The sequence below is a fragment of the Trichomycterus rosablanca genome, chromosome 2 (genome assembly GCF_030014385.1).
Source record: "Trichomycterus rosablanca isolate fTriRos1 chromosome 2, fTriRos1.hap1, whole genome shotgun sequence".
Classification (NCBI taxonomy): domain Eukaryota; kingdom Metazoa; phylum Chordata; class Actinopteri; order Siluriformes; family Trichomycteridae; genus Trichomycterus; species Trichomycterus rosablanca.
Genome location: NC_085989.1, coordinates 31,220,176 through 31,245,761, shown reverse-complemented (window position 1 = coordinate 31,245,761; position 25,586 = coordinate 31,220,176). Strand labels below are relative to the sequence as shown.

The following is a 25,586-nucleotide window of genomic DNA, read 5'->3' as shown; positions in this document are numbered from 1 at the left end:
AAGCCCGCAAACAGTTTGCTGAAGACAAGCAGTCCAAGAACATGGATTACTGGAATTCCCTGTGGTCTGACGAGACCAAGATAAACTTGTTTGGCTCAGATGGTGTCCAGCATGTGTGGCGGCGCCCTGGTGAGAAGTACCAAGACAACTGTATCTTGCCTACAGTCAAGCATGGTGGTGGTAGCATCATGGTCTTGGGCTGCATGAGTGTTGCTGGCGCTGGGGAGCTGCAGTTCATTGAGGTAAACATGAATTCCAACATGTACTGTGACATTCTGAAACAGAGCATGATCCCCTCCCTTCGAAAACTGGGCCTCATGGCAGTTTTCCAACAGGATAACGACCCCAAACACAACCTCCAAGATGACAACTGCCTTGCTGAGGAAGCTGAAGGTAAAGGTGATGGACTAAACCCAATTGAGCACCTGTGGCGCATCCTCAAGTGGAAGGTGGAGGAGTTCAAGGTGTCTAACATCCACCAGCTCCGTGATGTCATCATGGAGGAGTGTAAGAGGATTCCAGTAGCAACCTGTGCAGCTCTGGTGAATTCCATGCCCAGGAGGGTTAAGGCAGTGCTGGATAATAATGGTGGTCACACAAAATTGACACTTTGGGCACAATTTGGACATGTTCACTGTGGGGTGTACTCACTTATGTTGCCAGCCATTTAGACATTAATGGCTGTGTGTTGAGTTATTTTCAGAAGACAGTAAATCTACACTGCTATACAAGCTGTACACTGACTACTCTAAGTTATATCCAAGTTTCATGTCTATAGTGTTGTCCCATGAAAAGATATAATGAAATATTTGCAGAAATGTGAGGGGTGTTTTCACTTTTGTGATACACTGTACATAAAGCAGAAATGTACTATTCTTGGTTTAAACATATCATATGTACAGCTAGAGCACAAGATCTACAAGGATGTAAAAAACTTACATCCTAATGAAATCACAAAAACTTTGCAACTTTGTTTATGTCAATACTTTAAGGGAACCTGTTACTGAAGTGTGATGCAAAGCCCAGCACCTGCGAAAACAAAAATGACTCCAGGTGGAGACTGACTGACCGAGGTAGAATAATACTGTAGATAAAAGCCACCTAAAAACAGGAAAAGGGAAAAATAAAACGGAAACGAAGTAACAAATGGGGGACACAAAAACATCCACAGCCCACAACAGAGAAATTGGATAGAAATGGGACAGCAAAGAACTGAGAACCATGAGAAATATGACAGGCCCACTCCAGAAAAGAGATGTCATTCTACCTCTAGGGCAATCCCAGGGCCTCCCAGGGCAGTTCAATAGTCAGGTCCAAAAGCACCACAACCTCTCAGGTTGCTGTGAAAATATAAAAGTAGGCTGGCATCCAGCAGAAAATTGGATCAGATTAAGCCTGGCATATCAGTTCCAGAGAATTAGCAGGTTGCCATAGAAAGGATCTGACACAGTCTGTGACTGAAAAAAACATAATAAATAAAAACACTCCCACCTGGAGCAAATAAATGCTCACTGAGGGACAGGTCAGTTAAGAGGAACTGACATGTCAATCATCTGCACCTCCCTGCCCCATCTGCTGGTCAAATTTAGGAAGGCAGATAGACATGATTCCGTGATTTTGAGCCATGCCACTGATCTCCATGACAGGTGGACTCGCTACAGAAAACACTGTAAAATCAATAAATGAATGAATAATATATGAATAAATGAAGGTAAATAGGATGAAAATGCAACCCTGACCAGGATAAAGGGATGGGAAAACAGAAAATGAATTAATAAATGAATTTTTGTATGTAAATATCAAAAAATGTATACATAATAAGTTTGCAAAAACACTATATGTTAGACCAAAAGTAAAGTTATTGGCAGTTATGTACCAACTCAAAAATCTTTTCCATAAAGGCAAAATCATAGTGAAATGAGCATAATGGCCTGGGGCTTCTTACCTTTTGAACTAACTATAATTTTAACATTTGTATCAAGATACATTACAAGAAAACAGCAGAATATATTATTAACAGAAACTAGATTTGGCAAAAAGACAATAACATAAATCAACCACAAAAACCTTTAAAAAGAAAATAAAGAATGTGCTTTGGACTGGTCAAGTCACAGTCCAGAATTAATATACTGTGACATGACCCAAAGGGGGTTGTTCAGGCAGAAAATTCCAGAACCGCCAAAAGGCTTTCCTCACTGTTGTGCAGATATGATCTCTAGCTTTAAAAACCATTATTGCTGTTTTCTAGCCTGGGTTGTCAATGATTCATTTATGTGTTAAATAAAGACATAAAAAGTACAATTGTTTGTGTGTTATTAGTTTGGGCAGAATGTGTTATAGTTAAGACCACATTAAAAAAGGTAATTAGGGTAGAAATGCTTCTGTAACTTACTCTAAATATTTTATAATAGACTTTATATCACAGCCTCATAAAATGCATGTAAGAAACCAATGGTCTAATTAATATAACCTAAATTTGTACAGATACCAAAGTAAATCATGTGTTATGTTGTGTTACAACATTAATATGTAGAATGTTCTTAGATTGCCTATTGCATTTTGTACAGCAGGTCATTTAAAACAGACAAGCTAATAAAAAGCTTTCAAAACCATTTCACTATGGCTGTATCACTCCACCAACCCCCAGCTGCTAAGTAAAGATCCAAACCTTTAACCATCAGCTTAAAAAAGTTAGCTTGTTAGACTTGCAGCATGTATTTTGGTCTGATCTTATAGTGATATTAGTAGGCTAAATGTTGTACCTGTTCTAGTCCTTAAGGCAAAAGTTCATCAGCGCATGACTGCTATAACTTAAAAAAATATTAGTGGCCCTGCCAATTGGTTAGATAGTTCATTATCCTTCACTAACCATATTGACAAGCTGCAATCAAAAGTCAAGGCCAAACTCAGTTTTCTTTATGGAAATCGCTCTTCATTTACCTGTGCTGCCAAAATCACACTGGTCCAGATGACTATTCTCCTTCTGTTTGATTACGGTGATACAGTTTACAGACTGGCATGTAAAGGTGCTCTTCAGAAGCTAGATGTCCTTTATCATTCTGTTATCCATTTTGTTACAAATGCCCCATTTTAAACCCATCACTGCTCTTTTTATTCTCTGGTTAATTGGTCCTCTTTACACAATCGCCACAGTATTCACTGGTTGACCATCATTTATAAGACTCTTATAGGACAAACACCCCCCCATTTACAGACCCTCATACAACCGATATCTGCTAAAAACAGAGCAAAGCCTTTATCCAAAGCGACTTACAGTTCTGTGACAGTATACAGTCTAAGCAATTGAGGGTTAAGGACCTTGCTCAAGGGCCCAACAGCAGCAACCTGGCAGTGGTGAGGCTTGAACCAGTGACCTTCTGATTACTAGTCCAGTACCTTAACCACTAGGCTACAACATCCCACTATGCTACAATTGTTTCAATTTCAATTTTTAAGAATCATTTAAAGGACATTTTTATTGATGCTTGTAACTGCTTTACCAATAATTAATTGTTCTTAGGCCTGTATTGTGACTATTATAGTGTTATGTTTTATTACTAATGTTGTGTCCTTCACTGATGTTTAAATGTTTCTGCTGCTTGCCAGGCCGTCACTGTAAATAAGAATTTGTTCTTAATGACTTGCCTGGTTAAAATAAAGGTTAAATAAAATAAAAATAAAATAAAAATCGATCCACATGTTTGTCCCTTCCCTCCTTCCTTCCTTTCTTCCTTCCTTCAACCCTCCCTTATTTCCTTCCTTCCTTCTTATTTCCTCCCTTCCTTCTTATTTCCTCCCTTCCTTTCTTTCTTCCTTCCTTTCTTTCTCTCTCTCGCTCCCTTCCTTTCTCCATCCCTCCCTCCCTTCTTCACTCCCTTCCTTCCTGGTCATAATGTTATGCCTTGTCGGTGTATAACTTACAAATAGCACTAATATGCCAAATATGTATACATTTGAAGTTATTCTTATAAAAAGAGGATTTCCTAAGATAGGTAGAATGTAGCTTACCTCTTTTGTAATGCTCTCTAGAGCAGATGGAGAAAAAAAACTTTTAGAAAACTTCTGTTTTATAAACCTTCTTTATGGAAAGCTCTTGTCACTGCTATGGCTGCTTACATTAATATTTCTCTATTGAGACAAGTTATGCAATTAGTTCAGTTTTTTGTTATCAATAAATATGGGTATGCATGAGTCAGGTCTGTTAAAAGTACATATTAAATGTACTTTTAATGTAATGTAAATGTACTCTGTATGTTAGTGTTTTTGCTTGCTCACATACTGTATATAATTAGAAGCATTTCATAAATAGGTTTTTTTGGGAAAGAACAAAGTTAGAAACAACAGTCTCTTGATTTAAATAAAGAATTTGACAGATGAGTGCAACGCAAGGCTTTCTCTTCTTTGATTCCATTTGGAATGTCACAACAGTTTCTTGTTATCTGCTCAGTAGATATGCAAATAATGTGATTTTTGCTGCTAGCTCAAGATCAGAGAGAACCCACAACACCATGTGGGAAAAACCCTGTTTCTTGAAGTGCTAATGTGTTACATCATTACACAGCTAGCTTGGTGGTTTTGACAGATCACTGGTTTCACTGCTGTAGCTGTCTGAGCATTTGCAACAATATGCTTACTGTCTTTTCAGAGGCATTAATGAGATGTTTACTTCTATTTTTCCACAACTGTTGCTGATCATTATTAGAGGAATACAATGCCACTTATAAATAATCAGGGTTTTATTTACATTCACCAGTTTAACCAAGATAATTATAGCTCCAAATAAAGTACTAATTTATATGTGCAACCCGAATGACGCATGTGTTTTATATGTGTGTTATTTACTAAGTAAGAAAACATGTATAAAATAAAGACAAACATATTGTAGTGAAATCCAGCAAATGTACAACTCAGTGTGTAAGTAGGACTAAATTTGTATGTGTACTGTGCTTGTTCAGTGTTTGTAATCAAAAATATAACATCAAACTAATGTTTGTTTGTTTATTGGGATTTTAACGTCATGTTTTACACTTTGGTTACACTCATGACAGGAACGGTAGTTACTCATTACACAAGATTCATCAGTTCACAAGGTTTATATCGAACACAGTCCCGGACAATTTTGTATCTCCAATTTACCTCACTTGCATGTCTTTGGACTGTGGGAGGAAACCCACACGGACACTGGGAGAACATGCAAACTCCACACAGAAAGGACCCAGGCCGCCTCACCGGGGGATCGAACCCAGGACCTTCTTGCTGTGAAGTGACAGTGCTACCAACCGAGCCACCATGCCACCCCATCAAATTAATGTTTAACATTATCTTCTTCAATTCAGTCAGTTGAAGTCACTGGCTATTTTAAGTCCTGTTCTAGTTTGTTGACTGTTTAGCGAGGAGGCCTGGCCTGGTTTGGTCACTGTGGCTGTAGTTTCATATTTTCTTCCACCTTTTTAGATCTACATATAGCATCAATTTGCTACTTCTTTATTAGTAGATCTGACTTGTTTTGATTGCTTCTTTAATTTTATTACTTTTATTTGTTCTCCAAAAACAATATACACCACAAAATAAAGTCTGTTTACCCTGTTAATGTACTTAGAAACAGGTAAGTTACACATTTCTTACACATATAAGTACATTAGTTGGCAAAATAATGCTTTGCACAGCATAAGATCATAGCTAGCCTAGCTATTTCACAAGGTTTGAATATTTTATTCCTATTGTTGTCCTTTAAATGTTAGCAGTCTTTTCTTTATTTAATTTCTAAATCTAACAGACTGCAACAGATCGATCATAAAAACTTTTTAATGTATTTAAAATGTTTAATCTGGGTCAGCGAAGTAAAAAGTATTGGGAAAAAAAGTTTACAGGTGCTAAGTACTTTTTGCTTTTTTAAGATTGTACTTGTGTCTCCTTCCTAGGGCCTCACTCACTCACTCTTAACCACTTATCCAATTAGGGTCACGGGGGGGGGGGGGGGGGGGGTGCATAGGGTGCTGGAGCCTATCCCAGCTTTTCAATAGGCGCAAGGCACACAGTAACACCCTGGATGAGGCGCCAGTCCATCGCAGGGCACACACACACACACACACACACATTCACCTATAGGGCAATTCAGTCTCCAGTTAACCTGACTGCATGTTTTTGGACTGTGGGAGGAAACTTGAGCTCCCGGAGGAAACCCACGCAGACACAGGGAGAACATGCAAACTCCGCACAGAAAGGACCGAACCTGGGGATCGAACCCAGGGCCTTCTTGCTGTGAGGCGACAGTGCTACCCACTGAGCCACCGTGCCACCCCCTAGGGCCTCAATTTTTAATAATAATAAAAATAACAATAATAATAATAATAATAATAATAATAAAATGCTAACAGTAAATTCCAATAGTGCAGCACCTTTTTTACTCAGAAATTTAAATCCTTATGTATAAGCGGTTCATCTTTTTACTGTGACCAGACTGCCCCCTGCTGATGAGAAATGTGTTAAGCAGCCCAGACTATTAAAACGTGGTGTTCTAGAACAAACTGTATTTTGTACAGAAAATAAAAACGTAATAAATATATAAACAAAATAAAAAATAAGGTGTCACAAAACATATTTTAATTTCCTACTTTACATCCATTCGTCCCCTGTTCACTTTTCCTGTGTCCTCAAAGGGCTTCAGTCTGCTGAATCAACAGGAACACTGTGTCTCCAGTATTCATTATGTTCTCTCCCTGACTTCACCTGTCCTTCGTACACCCATGAAGTCTGTCGTGTGAAACAGAGGCTCAACGGTGATTTATGTGCACTGCTTGCATGCCCCTCCCTCAGGCCTCTCAATTTTTCCTTGTTCAAAGAGGTGATAAATTCACGGATCCACTCTAAAGCTCTAGTAGAGCAGAACTCCCCTATTGGTGTAGAGCATCTCATTTATACGCTATACCACCTTGGACTGACTTCAGCAAAGGTGTAGAGGGGAGAGTCACAGGTTCAATTCAACCTGTCAGCTCGATACAAGCCTGGAACTCGATGACTGGTCAGCACTGCAGACCTCCCCATGAAAGCCACCTTATTGGATCCCTCACCCTGGGCAGTGATATACCACAGGCAGCTGGTAAACTCATAATAAAGCTGTTTGTGCAGCGTGGTGTGGCGTGCATATCAATGTGGCCGCGTGCTATTCAGCGCACTGCATTTTCATTCCGGCTCATCTGCACTGGCAGCAGTAAATTACAGTAAATTGCTGGCAAATGATTGTTATGACCCACTCATTTTTTTTCCCACCTCATGATTGGGTGCTGTGCATAGTAAGAACGGCCATGAGGTTGTTATGGGGATCTTGGCACTATACATGGCAGGATATTGAAAGTATTTCTTGTCTCGTGCAAACTCAGCGGCCGTGGATGAATGGCATTATTGAGCAGGGTGGTAAATCAGGACATCTGATGCATGGCTAAGTGCTAAATGTGAACACAGGTCAGCAGTGTGAGAGGGCCAGCCTCTCTGATGTATTTAATGGTAACTGTGTGACCAGTTTATTGGATGATTCATCAAAAGGATTGGCATGGTCACTGGGACAGTACCTGACCTTCCTATCACCCTGCACTGATGGTCAATCACCCAAGTCTGCTGCTGCAACACTCTGAACGGAAGATGCAGAGATTCTAGAGATTCTTATTTCCTACAAATCACTGACAGTCGATTTTATGTGACTTTTTTAATACAAATGTACATTTTATAGAAAATAATGTTCTTGTAAAAACATACACCTGTATCATGCATCTTTTACAAGAGAGATGTCTCTTAAATTTGTATATGCATTTTAAAGAAGATATACCTGTAAAAAATATAGAATTGTAGCATATAGGAACAATTTCACATTTTTAAAACAGGCTCATAACAAAATTCAATAGAGAAAAACATGTCCAGTACTTTGTCATGATGTCCATGGGTATTGTGACTGCCACACAGCTCCAAGAAAACCTTGGTTCGATCTTTGCTTTTAGTTACTCTCGCTATAGGGTTTGCCTTATTTTAACCTTATGTATTTGGGTTTATATTTAAAACTTTAGATGTCTTCCATCCCTCAAATCATGGCACTCGGTGAATAGGTTTCCTGAAACTGTCTTAAGGTGACAAGAAGTGTCTGATGACCTGTGACAGATTGGCACCGCATTTTACCTTGCTCCCTGGAGAAAATGCAAGGCAATCATTTTACATTTATTTTTGGGTGAGAGCAGGCCAAGAGTTTACCCACATAGGGCTTTAGTTTCTCACAAGGCAGCACACACACCTCCACTTACTCATTCATAACCTCGTGAAAGTTTATTGTAGTCAAGATAATATTTATATGAGGGATCTTCAAAAAGTTTCCACACTTTTATATTTTGGTTGGAAATGATGAGGGCAAGAGGAGTAGTAATTGGTCTTGCCTGTTTACTTAAACAAGTAGGTAAGGTAATGTTCACTACAGAAGCACTTCTGTAAGTCGCTCTGGATAAGAGCGTCTGCTAAATGCCGAAAACGTAAATGTAAAAATGTAAATGTCTGAGAGACTGAGAGGGAGCTTATAGTTTGGATTTAGCACCATCTGATTTCCACCTTTTTGGACCACTCAAAGAAGCTTTAAGGGGAAGAAGATGTTCATGTGATGATGATGTGAAAGCAGCGGTGCAGTGGTGGGCTACGCTCTCAACCAAAAACTTTTTTTTTTGCTAATGGCATTAAATTGTTAGTACAATGCTGGGAAAAATGCTTCGGAAAGTGTTTATATAGAAAAGTGATGTAATTTGTTTTTAAACTTCTTAATAAATAGAGTTTAAAAGTGTGGAAACTTTTTGAAGAACCATCATATGTTTTTGGACAAAAAAACTAAATTACCCAGAGGATGTTCACATTAGCAAAGGAAGAACATGCAAAACTCCTAAAATACAGTGACAAAGGGTCAAGGATCGATTCTAGATCCTTCCGACGAGTGCGCAGTCCACCTTCCCCTTCTTAGTCTCCCATATTTCGGTGGATTTGCACGTGAGGTTAGTTTCTGATGTCCGCTTTCCTTTACTTCTGTACACGTCTCGGGCAACTAACCAGGGTCCTTACACAGCATCAAAAGTCCCGCCCCCGGTCCAGTCCGACCTTTTACACCCAGCAGACTTACCAAATACTGTCTGCTTCAAGTACTGCCAATTGTGCCTGCCAGGGGGCACCCAGCCGACTTCTGTGCTACCGGGATTCTGCGCTACCGGATTCAGGGAGTTCAGAATCCCAGTGCTAGTGTTTTAGCTGAATACCTGGGTGCCATAGCTATGCTGTTTGTTTGTTTATTAGGATTTTAACGCCATGTTTTACACTTTTGGTTACATTCATGACAGGAACGGTAGTTACTCATTACACAAGGTTCATTAGTTCACACAAGGTTATATCGAACACAGTCATCTCCAATTTACCTCACTTGCATGTCTTTGGACTGTGGGAGGAAACTGGAGCACTCGGAGTAAAGCCATGCAGACATGGGGAGAACATGCAAACTCCTCACAGTAAGGGCCCGGACAGCCCCACCTGGGGATCAGACCCAGGACCTTCTTGCTGTGAGGCAACAGTGCTACCCACGTAGCCCACCCCCACCCACCCCCATAGCTATACCACAATCTTGCCCTCGTTACAAGTTTGTGTTAATAAATGGGTTACATCAAGGCCGTGGACAGTAAAGCAAAAAAAAAAAAAAAGATTGGATTGTGGGGCCTATATATATATATTTCCAGGAATCGAAATAATCAGACATGCCCGATTTAGAAACAGATGGACAGTTTATAAAAGGTATATTGCAAAACTGAATCAAATTTCATATTATTGGTCCTTTGAGTATAACACACAAGGATATATTTTTATTTAAAGAAAAACCCTCCTGGTGGTGCAGCTGTGTCCTTTTGATCGACACAAATTTTAAAAATGCATAACATTTCTGAGTCACAGCTGTGTCAACAGCAATCTGACACTCTCAGTGGCAAAATACACAATGCTGAATTAACACTTGTACAGTTTACATACTGTTATGCTGGACACCAATGATGTTGACTTTGTGCTCTCTCAATAAACATTCATGTACTGTTCCTAGAAATCCACAGGTCGCACCATCATAGTGGTTGTGGTTACTTTTATGTTTGGTCCTTTCCAGTAGTACCACTTGATGCCATTGTAGCGCATTACATTGGAGATTCCTGAATAAAAAATACCATTTAAATTTGATGGTCCACAGGCTTCAAACCACCATCCTGTAAAAAGAAGAAGAACAGCAGTAAGTTTCACGAATCAAATCAGTTCCCGAGTAACTCATTAAAATATATGGTATGTTATGTTACCAAGGAAACAGCAGACTGTTTGAAAGAAAGTACTTTTATGGTAATTTAATATTTTTTGCTAATGAAGGCATCCAGCCAGTTTTACATAATTAAAGTAATGAAAGGCTTATTTGAGTGTATGTGAAATGAAATGCCAGAAGGAGGCAGACTCTCAGATCTTTACCCCCTGATGCCATCTGAGCACACTTGCAGCTGCAGCGGTCGTTGTCCTGGTCCTTTGTGCTGAACATGGTGCCTGAGTGGGTTAGGCTGCTGATGCGTCCCGCTGTACCACTGAAGCCCTGAGCATGCAGACTGAAGAGAGAGTTCAAAGACACACATATAAGACACCAAATAAAGGGAAAAACTAAAATAAATAGATGAATATGGAAACAATGACTGCAAAAGCGTCTTGTTTTATACAGTATTGTACAATTCAGCAATTACCATCCAACAATACTAAATAAATGCTTAGTAGACCAAGACAATATTGGATAAAGTTATAAAAAAAGGCCCAGAAGATCATCGGCTGCCTACTGCCCAGCCTGGAAAACCTACATACTGAAAGACCCATCTCACCCTGGACATCATGGAAAATGCTTCAGGTCCATCACATCCTGGTTTTTAAAAACAACAGTTTTTACCCCAGGGTCATATGTTAACTGAACACCTCCAAACCACACACTAACAACTGACTCTTATAAAAACACTGCACAAGTAAACTGAACAATAACAAACACTGGACTCCTTTAAAAACACGGCACAATGTTCCATTCTACTCTGTCCATATTTATATTTATTATGACTTCACTATTGTTTCTAGTACATGCAATATATACTGTGCAATATGTTCTTAAGCTATTCAGGGCATGTGCAATACCCTAGTGCTTAGTGGTGGGCGGATTGATCCAAATATCGATAGTATTGATACCAACGTTGATATTTCTCCGCTACATTTAGTATGTTCCTCCCGTTTTATCAAAATGTAGACGTGTGTGTGCAAAAACACCGCTCTTTTACATCTAACCTGCACACTTTGTTCCTCCCTGCATCTCTGTTTTATTGTTGTGCCTTCACGTGACTAAGCGACGCTGAGAGAAAATACAGAGAGGCAGAGAGACAAAGTGGATATTTTCCATCAGTGAATTAAAAAAATATATATTACATTTAAAAAAAAGTTTTTTAAAGTTTATAAACATTTATTCTTCAGTTATAATGTTGTACTGTACTTTGTTTTAAGCCAGAGAAGAAGTGCAGTAAAATGAATAAATGTAGTTTTATTATATTATTGTTTCTGAACAAAAACCTTTCACTGAAAAAAGAATTGACATTCTTTAATATTTTTGTGTACTTTGTTTTACAAAAAGCCAGAGAGTGCAATAAGAAGGGGAATTATGTTTTCTTATTATATAATTGTTTCTGAACAAAAACCCCAGACTTCATTAAAGTTTATTACATTAATAAAATTACTTTTTATTTGCCTAAAAACTGTAGTGGGTTTTCACATGATTAACTAAATAACACAAAATCATTTAGTCGTCAAAGCATATTGATGATACATTCACCTCATAAATCATGACACACTGCTCTTCCCTACATGAAAGTAAATAAGCTGCTTTATAAGTAAAAAGTATGGGTATCGGTATCAGTATTGGCGATACTGGCCCTGTATTTACTTGGTATCGGATCAATACCAAATTTTGCAGTATGGCACACCACTACTACTGCTACTTCACTGCTGTTCTCAACCAATGTCTATTGTCCTTTTTATAATTATACTTTAGTCATTATCCTTTATCCTTTATATTTAAGTTTTTTTTAGGCGTACAAAGTCTTTATTCTTTATATTTAAGATTTTTTAGCCGTACAAAGTCTTTATTCTTTATATTTAAGACTTTTTTAGGTGTACAAAGTCTTTATTCTTTAGATTTAAGATTTTTTTAGGTGTACAAAGTCTTTATTCTTTATATTTAAGATTTTTTTTAGGCGTACAAAGTCTTTATTCTTTATATTTAAGCTTCTTTAGGCATACAAAGTCTTTATTCTTTATATTTAAGATTTTTTTTGCCATACATACATGTGTGTGTTGAGTATATGTATATAATTTTTGCTTCTATGTTTACTTATTGTATATGTAAGCGCCGTAGGATTGCTGCTCAATTTCATTGTACACTTATCTTATTAAGAATTACTAATATAACCCCCTAAATGCAAAATGGGTTTCTAAACAATCTGCACTGGATTACAGAGATGAGTTAGTGTACATATTGAAATACAATATCTCTGACACTTAAACAAAAACATACAGTTAAACAAAGATATTATTCTTTCCTGTGTACACTGACCCTAGCTGGTTATTTTTGAAAGGGTGGCTTTTTGTTGGCATAGTTTTTGCCCATATGCCCATAATGTCATAAGTGTCCATTGACAGAGCAGAAAAAGTCATTGAATGGTTTTATACTTTTTAAGTGTAAATTAAGTGCTATGCCCTTTATATTCATTAGATGTTAACCTGTAAAAATGGTGTTTCATGCCTCAAGTACAGTTCTAAAACCCTGTAAAATGCATGGCAAGGCATGGCAGCTCATGGTTGCCCAAGACCTTACTAATCACTTTCCATTGATGTTTCTTTTAGTTTCCTTGTGTATACAGTGCTGTGAAAATGCTCCCCAGCTTGTTGTAGCATTCAGATTAAATGTTGCAGTGTTGACTCATCAGAGAAGATGACCTTACTTCAGCCTTTACAGACTAATCCTTATTGCCTTCTGTGAAACTAAGCAGAGCCTGGTGATTTATTGATTCTCTTTGCTTAAAGACTTTTTTCAAGCTTTGTACAACATCAGCTCTGCTCCTATGAGGCTGTCATGTATCATTTTCATGCATTTAAACACAGCATTTAAACCCAGCCATTTGCCATTCTTGGTGTCACTTGATGTCACCACGTTTGTTGAGTGACATTTGGATTAATCGGTGGTCAGCCCGGTCAGTTGAGAGTCATTTTCACCCTCTACTGTCTGCAGCTTGGTTTTCCAAATAAAATAAATGCTCATTTTAGAAGAAAATTGGAGTAGTCTCTTTTCAGTTTTTTTCCTGAAGCATACATGGTCAGGACAGGTAGTTTCTGGTTACACAAAATCAGTTTAAGTGATATGTGGTAAACTGGTGGAGAGCATGCCAAGACACATTAAATCCACAAGTACTGATTCCTGTAGTATTTTTATAGGTGTAGTATTTTTTGAACGCATATAATCTTGTTTTCTTTGCATCATTCAATGTCTAAAAAAGCAAAGATGTTCATTTTAATCAAACACATACACTAGTAATGGTTTTAAAGTGGTCTCTTGAATATTTACACATATATATACTGTATATATATATATATATATATATATATATATATATATATACAGTGTATCACAAAAGTGAGTACACCCCTCACATTTCTGCAAATATTTCATTATATCTTTTCATGGGACAACACTATAGACATGAAACTTGGATATAATTTAGAGTAGTCAGTGTACAGCTTGTATAGCAGTGTAGATTTACTGTCTTCTGAAAATAACTCAACACACAGCCATTAATGTCTAAATAGCTGGCAACATAAGTGAGTACACCCCACAGTGAACATGTCCAAATTGTGCCCAAATGTGTCGTTGTCCCTCCCTGGTGTCATGTGTCAAAATCCCAGGTGTAAATGGGGAGCAGGGCTGTTAAATTTGGTGTTTTGGGTACAATTCTCTCATACTGGCCACTGGATATTCAACATGGCACCTCATGGCTAAGAACTCTCTGAGGATGTGAGAAATAGAATTGTTGCTCTCCACAAAGATGGCCTGGGCTTTAAGAAGATTGCTAACACCCTGAAACTGAGCTACAGCATGGTGGCCAAGGTCATACAGCAGTTTTCCAGGACAGGTTCCATTCAGAACAGGCTTCGCCAGGGTCGACCAAAGAAGTTGAGTCCACGTGTTTGGCGTCATATCCAGAGGTTAGCTTTAAAAAATAGACACATGAGTGCTGCCAGCATTGCTGCAGAGGTTGAAGACGTGGGAGGTCAGCCTGTCAGTGCTCAGACCATACGCCGCACACTGCATCAACTTGGTCTGCATGGTCGTCATCCCAGAAGGAAGCTGACGCACAAGAAAGCCAGCAAACAGTTTGCTGAAGACAAGCAGTCCAAGAACATGGATTACTGGAATGCCCTGTGGTCTGACGAGACCAAGATAAACTTGTTTGGCTCAGATGGTGTCCAGCATGTGTGGCGGCGCCCTGGTGAGAAGTACCAAGACAACTGTATCTTGCCTACAGTCAAGCATGGTGGTGGTAGCATCATGGTCTTGGGCTGCATGAGTGTTGCTGGCCCTGGGGAGCTGCGGTTCATTGAGGGAAACATGAATTCCAACATGTACTGTGACATTCTGAAACAGAGCATGATCCCCTCCCTTCGAAAACTGGGCCTCATGGCAGTTTTCCAACAGGATAACGACCCCAAACACAACCTCCAAGATGACAACTGCCTTGCTGAGGAAGCTGAAGGTAAAGGTGATGGACTAAACCCAATTGAGCACCTGTGGCGCATCCTCAAGTGGAAGGTGGAGGAGTTCAAGGTGTCTAACATCCACCAGCTCCGTGATGTCATCATGGAGGAGTGGAAGAGGATTCCAGTAGCAACCTGTGCAGCTCTGGTGAATTCCATGCCCAGGAGGGTTAAGGCAGTGATAATAATGGTGGTCACACAAAATATTGACACTTTGGGCACAATTTGGACATGTTCACTGTGGGGTGTACTCACTTATGTTGCCAGCCATTTAGACATTAATGGCTGTGTGTTGAGTTATTTTCAGAAGACAGTAAATATACACTGCTATACAAGTTGTACACTAACTACTCTAAATTATATCCAAGTTTCATGTCTATAGTGTCGTCCCATGAAAAGATATAATAAAATATTTGCAGAAATGTGAGGGGTGTACTCACTTTTGTGATACACTGTATATATATATATATGTCCAAATTGTGCCCAAATGTGTCGTTGTCCCTCCTTGGTGTCATGTGTCAAGGTCCCAGGTGTAAATGGGGAGCAGGGCTGTTAAATTTGGTGTTTTGGGTACAATTCTCTCATACTGGCCACTGGATATTCAACATGGCACCTCATGGCAAAGAACTCTCTGAGGATGTGAGAAATAGAATTGTTGCTCTCCACAAAGATGGCCTGGGCTATAAGAAGATTGCTAACACCCTGAAACTGAGCTACAGCATGGTGGCCAAGGTCATACAGCGGTTTTCCAGGACAGGTTCCACTCGGAACAGGCTTCGCCAGGGTCGACCAAAGAAGTTGAGTCCACGTGTTCGGCGTCATATCCAGAGGTTGGCTTTAAAAAATAGACACATGAGTGCTGCCAGCATTGCTGCAGAGGTTGAAGACGTGGGAGGTCAGCCTGTCAGTGCTCAGACCATACGCCGCACACTGCATCAACTCGGTCTCCATGGTCGTCATCCCAGAAGGAAGCTGACGCACAAGAAAGCCCGCAAACAGTTTGCTGAAGACAAGCAGTCCAAGAACATGGATTACTGGAATGCCCTGTGGTCTGACGAGACCAAGATAAAATTGTTTGGCTCAGATGGTGTCCAGCATGTGTGGCGGCGCCCTGGTGAGAAGTACCAAGACAACTGTATCTTGCCTACAGTCAAGCATGGTGGTGGTAGCATCATGGTCTTGGGCTGCATGAGTGTTGCTGGCACTGGGGAGCTGCGGTTCATTGAGGGAAACATGAATTCCAACATGTACTGTGACATTCTGAAACAGAGCATGATCCCCTCCCTTCGAAAACTGGGCCTCATGGCAGTTTTCCAACAGGATAACGACCCCAAACACAACCTCCAAGATGACAACTGCCTTGCTGAGGAAGCTGAAGGTAAAGGTGATGGACTAAACCCAATTGAGCACCTGTGGCGCATCCTCAAGTGGAAGGTGGAGGAGTTCAAGGTGTCTAACATCCACCAGCTCCGTGATGTCATCATGGAGGAGTGGAAGAGGATTCCAGTAGCAACCTGTGCAGCTCTGGTGAATTCCATGCCCAGGAGGGTTAAGGCAGTGCTGGATAATAATGGTGGTCACAAAAAATATTGACACTTTGGGCACAATTTGGACATGTTCACTGTGGGGTGTACTCACTTATGTTGCCAGCCATTTAGACATTAATGGCTGTGTGTTGAGTTATTTTCAGAAGACAGTAAATCTACACTGCTATACAAGCTGTACACTGACTACTCTAAGTTATATCCAAGTTTTATTTCTATAGTGTTGTCCCATGAAAAGATATAATAAAATATTTGCAGAAATGTGAGGGGTGTACTCACTTTTGTGATACACTGTATATATATATACTGTATATACAGTGTATCACAAAAGTGAGTACACCCCTCACATTTCTGCAGATATTTAAGTATATCTTTTCATGGGACAACACTGACAAAATGACACTTTGACACAATGAAAAGTAGTCTGTGTGCAGCTTATATAACAGTGTAAATTTATTCTTCCCTCAAAATAACTCAATATACAGCCATTAATGTCTAAACCACCGGCAACAAAAGTGAGTACACCCCTAAGAGACTACACCCCTAAATGTCCAAATTGAGCACTGCTTGTCATTTTCCCTCCAAAATGTCATGTGACTTGTTAGTGTTACTAGGTCTCAGGTGTGCATAGGGAGCAGGTGTGTTCAATTTAGTAGTACAGCTCTCACACTCTCTCATACTGGTCACTGAAAGTTCCAACATGGCACCTCATGGCAAAGAACTCTCTGAGGATCTTAAAAGACGAATTGTTGCGCTACATGAAGATGGCCAAGGCTACAAGAAGATTGCCAACACCCTGAAACTCAGCTGCAGCACAGTGGCCAAGATCATCCAGCGTTTTAAAAGAGCAGGGTCCACTCAGAACAGACCTCGCGTTGGTCGTCCAAAGAAGCTGAGTGCACGTGCTCAGCGTCACATCCAACTGCTGTCTTTGAAAGATAGGCGCAGGAGTGCTGTCAGCATTGCTGCAGAGATTGAAAAGGTGGGGGGTCAGCCTGTCAGGGCTCAGACCATACGCCGCACACTACATCAAATTGGTCTGCATGGCTGTCACCCCAGAAGGAAGCCTCTTCTGAAGTCTCTACACAAGAAAGCCCGCAAACAGTTTGCTGAAGACATGTCAACAAAGGACATGGATTACTGGAACCATGTCCTATGGTCTGATGAGACCAAGATTAATTTGTTTGGTTCAGATGGTCTCAAGCATGTGTGGCGGCAATCAGGTGAGGAGTACAAAGATAAGTGTGTCATGCCTACAGTCAAGCATGGTGGTGGGAATGCCATGGTCTGGGGCTGCATGAGTGCAGCAGGTGTTGGGGAGTTACATTTCATTGAGGGACACATGAACTCCAATATGTACTGTGAAATACTGAAGCAGAGCATGATCCCCTCCCTCCGGAAACTGGGTCGCAGGGCAGTGTTCCAGCATGATAATGACCCCAAACACACCTCTAAGACGACCACTGCTTTATTGAAGAGGCTGAGGGTAAAGGTGATGGACTGGCCAAGCATGTCTCCAGACCTAAACCCAATAGAACATCTTTGGGGCATCCTCAAGCGGAAGGTGGAGGAGCGCAAAGTCTCGAATATCCGCCAGCTCCGTGATGTCGTCATGGAGGAGTGGAAAAGCATTCCAGTGGCAACCTGTGAAGCTCTGGTAAACTCCATGCCCAGGAGAGTTAAGGCAGTTCTGGGAAATAATGGTGGCCACACAAAATATTGACACTTCAGGAACTTTTACTAAGGGGTGTACTCACTTTTGTTGCCGGTGGTTTAGACATTAATGGCTGTATATTGAGTTATTTTGAGGGAAGAATACATTTACACTGTTATATAAGCTGCACACAGACTACTTTTCATTGTGTCAAAGTGTCATTGTCAGTGTTGTCCCATGAAAAGATATTCTTAAATATCTGCAGAAATGTGAGGGGTGTACTCACTTTTGTGATACACTGTATATATATATATATATATATATATATATATATATATATATATATATATAGTTTTCAGTAAACAGCTCCCAAATAAGTGTTCAAAGTATGTTGCAACCATGGTAAAAACTAAGGAGCTGTCACAAAAACTAAGAGAGATCATTTCAATGAACCTGAAAGGCAATGAGTGTTAGAAGATTGCCAAGACCTTGAACACTTCTAGAGAAACCATTGGTAGTACTATACAGAAATTTCAAATTTATGGTGCAGTAAACCTGCCTGCCCATGGGGAAAATAAGCCCAGCATTCTGTCCAGTGGCCATACAAATCTCATCAGATCAACAAAAGACTTACAGTGAGGGGGTTGAATATCTGATAAACCCATTATCTATTTTGTTTCTCTAAAACAGGGGTGTCAAACTCACGGCCCACGTCATTTGATCCGGCCCGCGAGAGCTTAAACGATTTTGTGATGGTTCGAGTCGTTACAGAGACGCGCTCCTGCGCTTTTAAGAGACAACGTGACATCGTAGTCATGGCAACTAACTTTAACCTTTGCTAAGAAGCCATGTGACTTTTACGGCAAAAGAACGCGGGGTAGCGTAGTCAGTAATGTAAACAATAATAAATAAATACAAATAATTATATTGCAATATAATACCAAAGCATCGTCTGTAAGTAGTGGTGTTTATATTCTAAGTTGTTAGTAAATGTTTAGTGAGTATATCACAGCGTTTTAGTTAAAAATTTACTGTAATTAAATACTGTTGTTACGTTACTATAGCAATTAGTATCTTTACACACAATTTTAACTCGTTATTTTACGTTTGGTTAAATCTCATATTGTACCAGATGTAACACTTGACTACAGCTGTGTGCTTTTACTGTCTAGGTTCTTTATTGTTTTTATTGTTTGTATTTTTACTTCATTTTGATGCACACAGCTGGGGAGCAAATAAACCAACTGTATTCTGAAGAGAGATGTCTGTCTGTCTGTCTGTCTGTCTAGCTGAAAAAGGGGGATAAACTATTAGTGAGGGCAGAATGATTGTCTTAAAAATACACTGTAAAATCCTAAATAAACTGCATCTTTCAAAATGCATGCTGATTTTGTGACCTGCAAAGTGACACATCCTGCCAGTAGATGATGTTACACATATTTACACATGATCCTAAAATGTACAAAAAGATAATTAAGAAAATTAAGCATAAGGAGGAAATTTAATGAAAGTGAAAACAAGTTTGTGCTTCAGGAAGAGAAACCGGTGTGTCTCTTGTGTTATGAGGCTGTGTCTGTGGTAAAGTAGAACAATATTAATGCAGAATTCAGCCTCCAAGAAAAACAGCAATGTGACTGCAATCACAGCAGGATACGTTACAATCGGCCCTTTGAGGGCCACCATAATGCTGATGTGGCCCTCGGTGAAAATGAGTTTGACACCCCTGCTCTAAAACAAGCAGAAATGTACGCTGATCCGCCATAACATTAAAACCACCTCCTTGTTTTTACACTCACTGTGCATTTTGTCAGCTCCACTTACCATATAGAAGCACTTTGTAGTTCTACAATTACTGACTGTAGTCCATCTGTTTCTCTGCATGCTTTGTTAGCCCCCTTTCATGCTGTTCTTCAATGGTCAGGACCCACACAGGACCACTACAGAGTAGGTATTATTTAGGTGGTGTCTGATCCGCTCATATCAACACAACACACACTAACACACCACAACCATGTCAGTGTCACTGCAGTGCTGAGAATCATCCACCACCCAAATAATACCTGCTCTGTGGTGGTCCTGACCATTGAAGAACAGGGTAAATACAGGCTAAAAAAGTATGCAGAGAAACAGATGGACTACAGTTAGTAATTGTAGAACTACAAAGTGTTTCTATATGGTAAGTGGAGCTGATAAAATGGACAGTGAATGTAGAAACAAGGAGGTGGTTTTAATGTTATGGCTGATCAGTGTATGTTTAAGTCCACCTGAGATGACTTTACTCCCAAAGAACTGGTGGCATTTCTGCATAGAATTGATGTGCAGATTTGTCTGTGTAATACAGTTTTATGTTGCATTTCTTGATGGAGTGTCTGACTGTGTTAAATAACAGTTTTCTAAAGTACTCCTACAGTAGCATCTCTCACGCAATGTCGTCTCAAAGGTCATGCACATATAACAGTTGTTTCTGGCCTTGCACTAAAGGGACTGTGATTTTTCTGGGTACCCTGAATCTTTTCAGAATATTGACCCTAACCAGGATGAAGCAGTTAATGAAAATTCAATTAAATAAACATTCAATCTGCTGTATCTGACTTTATCATTTACAATGTATTGCCTGCCTTAACCCACAAGGTGCAATTACAAACATTTGGTTGTGAAACTTTCAGGAAAAAAAACTACACACATTTAACTGCTGGCAAGCATTTTGGCTCTGAAATAACCTCCACTAATAGGTCATTTGGCTTCCTGTTTTCATAGAAACACAACAGATCAGAGACAGTGCCAGCAGTCACAGCATGAAAACAAAACTTACAAATATGCTAAGAGGTAAAACAACATGGTGAGATTTGGCAAGGAACACCTCAACAATCTCTGAGGTTGTTTATGTGGTGTAAACCACACACTGACTTGTACCAAGCTCAGATTTAATAAAGTAATGCCACTTTTTTCTAAAAATATATTTCCTATATAAAATCATGTTCCATTTCAAATTGAAAGTAAATGTTTTCTGTTTTTGGTATGACGACACAAGCAGATCTGCACTACAGACTGCTAGGCCAGGCAGCACGGAGGCTCGGAGGGTAGCACTGTCGCCTCACAGCAAGAAGGTCCTGGGTTTGATCCCCAGGCGGGGCGGTCTGGGTCCTTTCTGTGCAGAGTTTGCATGTTCTCCCTGTGTCTGCGTGGGTTTTCTCCGGGAACTCCGGTTTCCTCCCACAGTCCAAAAACATGCAGTCAGGTTAATTGGAGACACTGAATTACTCTGTAGGTGTGTGTGTGTCTGCCCTGCGATGGACTGGCGCCCCATCCAGGGTGCTACTGTGTGCCTTGCGCCCATTGAAAAGCTGGGATAGGCTCCAGCACCCACCCCCCAAAAAAATCTCCAATAGTAGCTCATTTGTTCATAGAACAGTGTAGGCTAGGCTACTTCTTTATAACAGTGGCTCAGTGGGTAGCATTGTTGCCTCACAGCAAGAAGGTCCCGGGTTCGATCTCCAGACGGGGCAGTCCGAGTTTTTATGTTCTCCCCATGTCTGTGTGGGTTTCCTCTGGGAGCTCTGGTTTCCTCCCACAGTCCAAAAACATGCAGTCAGGTTAATTGGAGACACTGAATTGCCCTATAGGTGAATGGGTGTGTGTGTGTATGTGTGTGTGTGTGTGTGTGTGTATGTGTGTCTGCCCTGCGATGGACTGGCACCCCGTGTTACTATGTGCCTTGCGCCCATTGAAAAGCTGGGATAGGCTCCAGCACGCCCCAGCCCACAACCCTAATTGGATAAGTGGTTAAGAAAGTGAGTTTTGATGATGGCCAACATTAAATAAATAAATAAACCGGTTGTTTAAAAATGGCTGTTATTGGTTACTGAAAGTTATTGTAATAATTGATGCAGTAAATAAAAGTGTAATCCAATATTAATAATAAAAAGAAGTAATAAATCTCAACAGACCCAAAATTATGGTTGCCTATAAATACTGGGCGCTAAGAAAAACATATCAGTACCTATATTTTTTTTCCTCTCCATCAATGTAGAAACGGTCATACTGAGAGTAGGCCTGCTTTCCCTCAACATCACCAAGCTGGACCTGCAGAGTGTATTCTCCAGCAGTGGTGAGCAGGTGGATGACATCATTTCCTAACCAATGTTCTCCTGAAGGGTCTCCAAATCCCTGCATAAAAATGAACGGTTAGTTTTGCTTGTCACTGGGGACATCTGTGTGGGACATTTAGTGCTAAACCTTCCAAAAATGATGTTATTCTGTCTGGCTAAGCAGCCAATGAAATTTGGCGAATTTGGCAAATGCTCTATGTTTTTTCTCTCTTTCAAAAGCAACTGAAGACAGTGCAAGTAATTAAGGGATAAGGGCCTTGCTCAGGGGCCCAACAGTGGCACCTTCTGATCACATCTTTTGCAACCATGACATTAGGAGTTTGTGTATATTTATAAAAAGTGTAATGTTTATAAATCAAAATATTAAATATATCTTATTTGGGCTGTTTTCAATTAAATTTGTGTAACAGACAGTTTACAAATCCATGTTTTTTTTTTCTTGTCATTACCATTGTACTCACTGTCCCAGCATTTTTTGAGTGTTTTTAATACTTTTTATTATTTTAAATACTGTGAATGTTAAGACTATAGTCAAGATTTAATCCCTTTAGTTAGCAGGTAACAGACAATGGTGTACATTAACTGGTTGTAACCAGTCTACAGTAAAACACTTCACGCAAAGGTTCAGATGCTTACCAATTTGTACTCTATCCAGCTGCGGTGAAAATCCACTGAACCATTGAAACGATGCTGAATAACAGTCCAACCTCCTCCCTTAGTTTTCATGTCACAGAACACCTAGTGAGACAAAGCTATATAAATCTCTGTTCACTGAATAAAATGGTTAAAAATGTTTGACTTAACAATACTTTAATCTCAGTTTAAAATTCTAAGATTATTATATGTGATATTCTTAATATTTCAGTGTAAGTGTGTCATATTAAAATGTCAGATTATGATAATACTCAGGAAAAGACACATGGAGGCATGAACTACAGAGCTGAAGTGTCACAGTCTTTTCCCAGTTTAGATGTTTGCCCTTGATCAGTTAGCACAACCCTTAATTTGTATTATTATTATTATTATTATTATTATTATTATTATTACTGTTGTTGTTGTTACTGAAATGACTTTTTAAGAGGAAAGTAGATGAAACTGGACATTTGCAGTAAAGAATGTGTCTTTCTGTGTTTTATTATGTTATATCATAAGCTAAATATAAGAGCATGGAAAAAATCTGTATGTACTCTAAACCTGTCAACAAAATGTAGAGCTACTCCAGCAAACGTAAGTCCTAAAAATCTTACAGAAAGGAGGCAAGGTTGGTAGCTCCCACAAGTACTATTTGAAAAGGAAAATTAGGGGGGATTTTCTTTTTTGTATGTACATGGGCAGTTTATATATCTCTTTTTCCTTAAGTTCTTATATAGGGAATAACAAATAGAGCCAATTTCATTTCATGAAGAGTTCAGTCTGTGCAAAAGCTACGAATGATTTACTATGATTTTTGTATGGGAGGTTTCATATTTATTTGCTGAAGTGAAACTTAGTGAACTTTGTCCTAAAAAAGGTTTGTCATAAAAACCTTTCAGTGTTTTTTTAAGGAAAGACAAATCCATGGCCTAATAAAAAGAAAGGAAAAAGTCATTGTCATTTTTGATATGAAATCTAGAATTCATTGGGGCCTTGTGGAAACAGCCTTAACTGTAATAATAATCTTATAAGCATATAACACGTAAGTAAACGTAAGTAACTATTTTTACTGTATGTGATGAAATCTTGTAAACTGGAACAATAAAACATCACTCTGTACTCATAATCCTGTCACATGGCAAAAAACAGGTCATACAAATGTGCTGCCACATAAAGTAAGTTAACACAAAAAGTCATAACACATGTTCAGTGATACATCCAGCACTGTTACAATAATCATTATTATGTTTTAATGAAATGACATCCTACATCACGTCACCACATACAAAAAGAAGAATCTGTGATTTGTTAAGTCTTTTTAATCTTTATTTGACTGTTATAAGTGGAAAGAGAAGATTTTTAATGTTTTCACTCATCAACTTTATTGTATTTTGTAAATATAAACGCATTTAGAATTTGATGCCTGCAATGCACTCTAAAAAGTTTGGAACAGAGGTATGTTTTCCCATGTCTTCCATCACCTTTCCCTATTAATAACACTTTTTAATGGTTTAGGAACTGAGGACACTAATTGCTGCAATTCTGCAAGTGACATTTTTCTTCATTCTTGCTTGATACAAGACTTCAAGCTGCTCAACAGTCTGTGGTCACTGTCGTCTGATTCTCTTCCTCATGCTGCACATTGCATTTTTACATACATACATTTCTAATAGGAGACAAATCTGGACTGTAGGCAGGCCAGTCAAGCACACACATTCTGTGTCTACAAAGTCTGTATAGAATGAGACCTGGCATCATACTGCTTAAATAATCATGGACCTCCCAGGAAACAATGTTGCACTAATGGCAGCATTTGTCTTTCTAAAATCCCAATATGCGCCTCTGCATCAATGGTACCTTTACGCATAGGCAAATCACCAATGTCAAACCATGACAGATGTTGGCTTTTGCACTTTTCACTAATAACACTCCAGATGGTGCTTTTAATCTTTGGCACAGAGAACTCCATGTCTGTTTTTTCCAAAAACAAGACCATCCTAGATGAGCTCAGGCCCAGAAAACTTGGAGACATTTCTGCATATAATGGTGTAATAATTGTATAATAAAGTTTTAGGTTGCATTTCTTGATGTAGCGGTAGGCTGTGTTGTGATAAGGGTTTTATGTATCACTGTCCATTTTATCAGCTCCACTTATGATATAGCAGCACTTTGTAGTTCTACAGTTACTGTAGTCCATCTGTTTCTCTGCATGCTTTGTTAGCCCCCTTTCATGCTGTTTTTAATGGTCAGGACTCTCCCAGGACCACTACAAAGTTGGTATTATTTAGGTGGTGGATCATTCTCAGCCTTGCAGTGACACTGACATGGTGGTGGTGTGTTAGTGTGTGTTGTGCTGGTATGAGTGGATAAGACACAGCAGCGCTGCTGGAGTTTTTAAACACCTCACTGTCCCTGCTGGACTGAGAATAGTCCACCATCCAAAAAAATATCCAGCCAACAGCGCCCCATGGGCAGCGTCCTCAAACAGCAGCAATAGATGAGTGATCGTCTCTGACTTTACGTCTACAAGGTGAACCAACTAGGTAGGAGTGTCTAATAGAGTGGACAGTGAGTGGACACAGTATTTAAAAACTACAGCAGCGCTGCTGTGTCTGATCCACTCATACCAGCACAAAACACACTAACACACCACCACCATGTCATTGTCACTGCAGTGCTGAGAATGATCCACCACCTAAATAATACCTGCTCTGTGGTGGTCCTGACCATTGAAGAACAGGGTGAAAGCAGGCTAAAAAAGCATGCAGCGAAAGAGATGGACTA

The 25,586-nt window shown here is 39.6% G+C and overlaps 1 protein-coding gene across 2 annotated transcripts in view; it reads right to left on the bottom strand.

The window, feature by feature from the left end:
• Nucleotides 1-9,815: 9,815 nt before the first annotated feature.
• The window catches only part of angpt2b (angiopoietin 2b), a 56,254-nt gene continuing 40,483 nt past the window's right edge, over nucleotides 9,816-25,586 (bottom strand). For both annotated transcript variants that reach the window (XM_062990714.1, XM_062990713.1), the window contains 4 exons: nucleotides 22,806-22,907; nucleotides 22,061-22,227; nucleotides 10,507-10,637; nucleotides 9,816-10,256 (listed from right to left, as the gene is read on the bottom strand). In XM_062990714.1, the coding sequence (XP_062846784.1) occupies nucleotides 10,096-10,256; nucleotides 10,507-10,637; nucleotides 22,061-22,227; nucleotides 22,806-22,907 (561 nt within the window). In that variant the 3' untranslated portion in view covers nucleotides 9,816-10,095. The remainder of the gene's footprint in view (nucleotides 10,257-10,506; nucleotides 10,638-22,060; nucleotides 22,228-22,805; nucleotides 22,908-25,586) is intronic.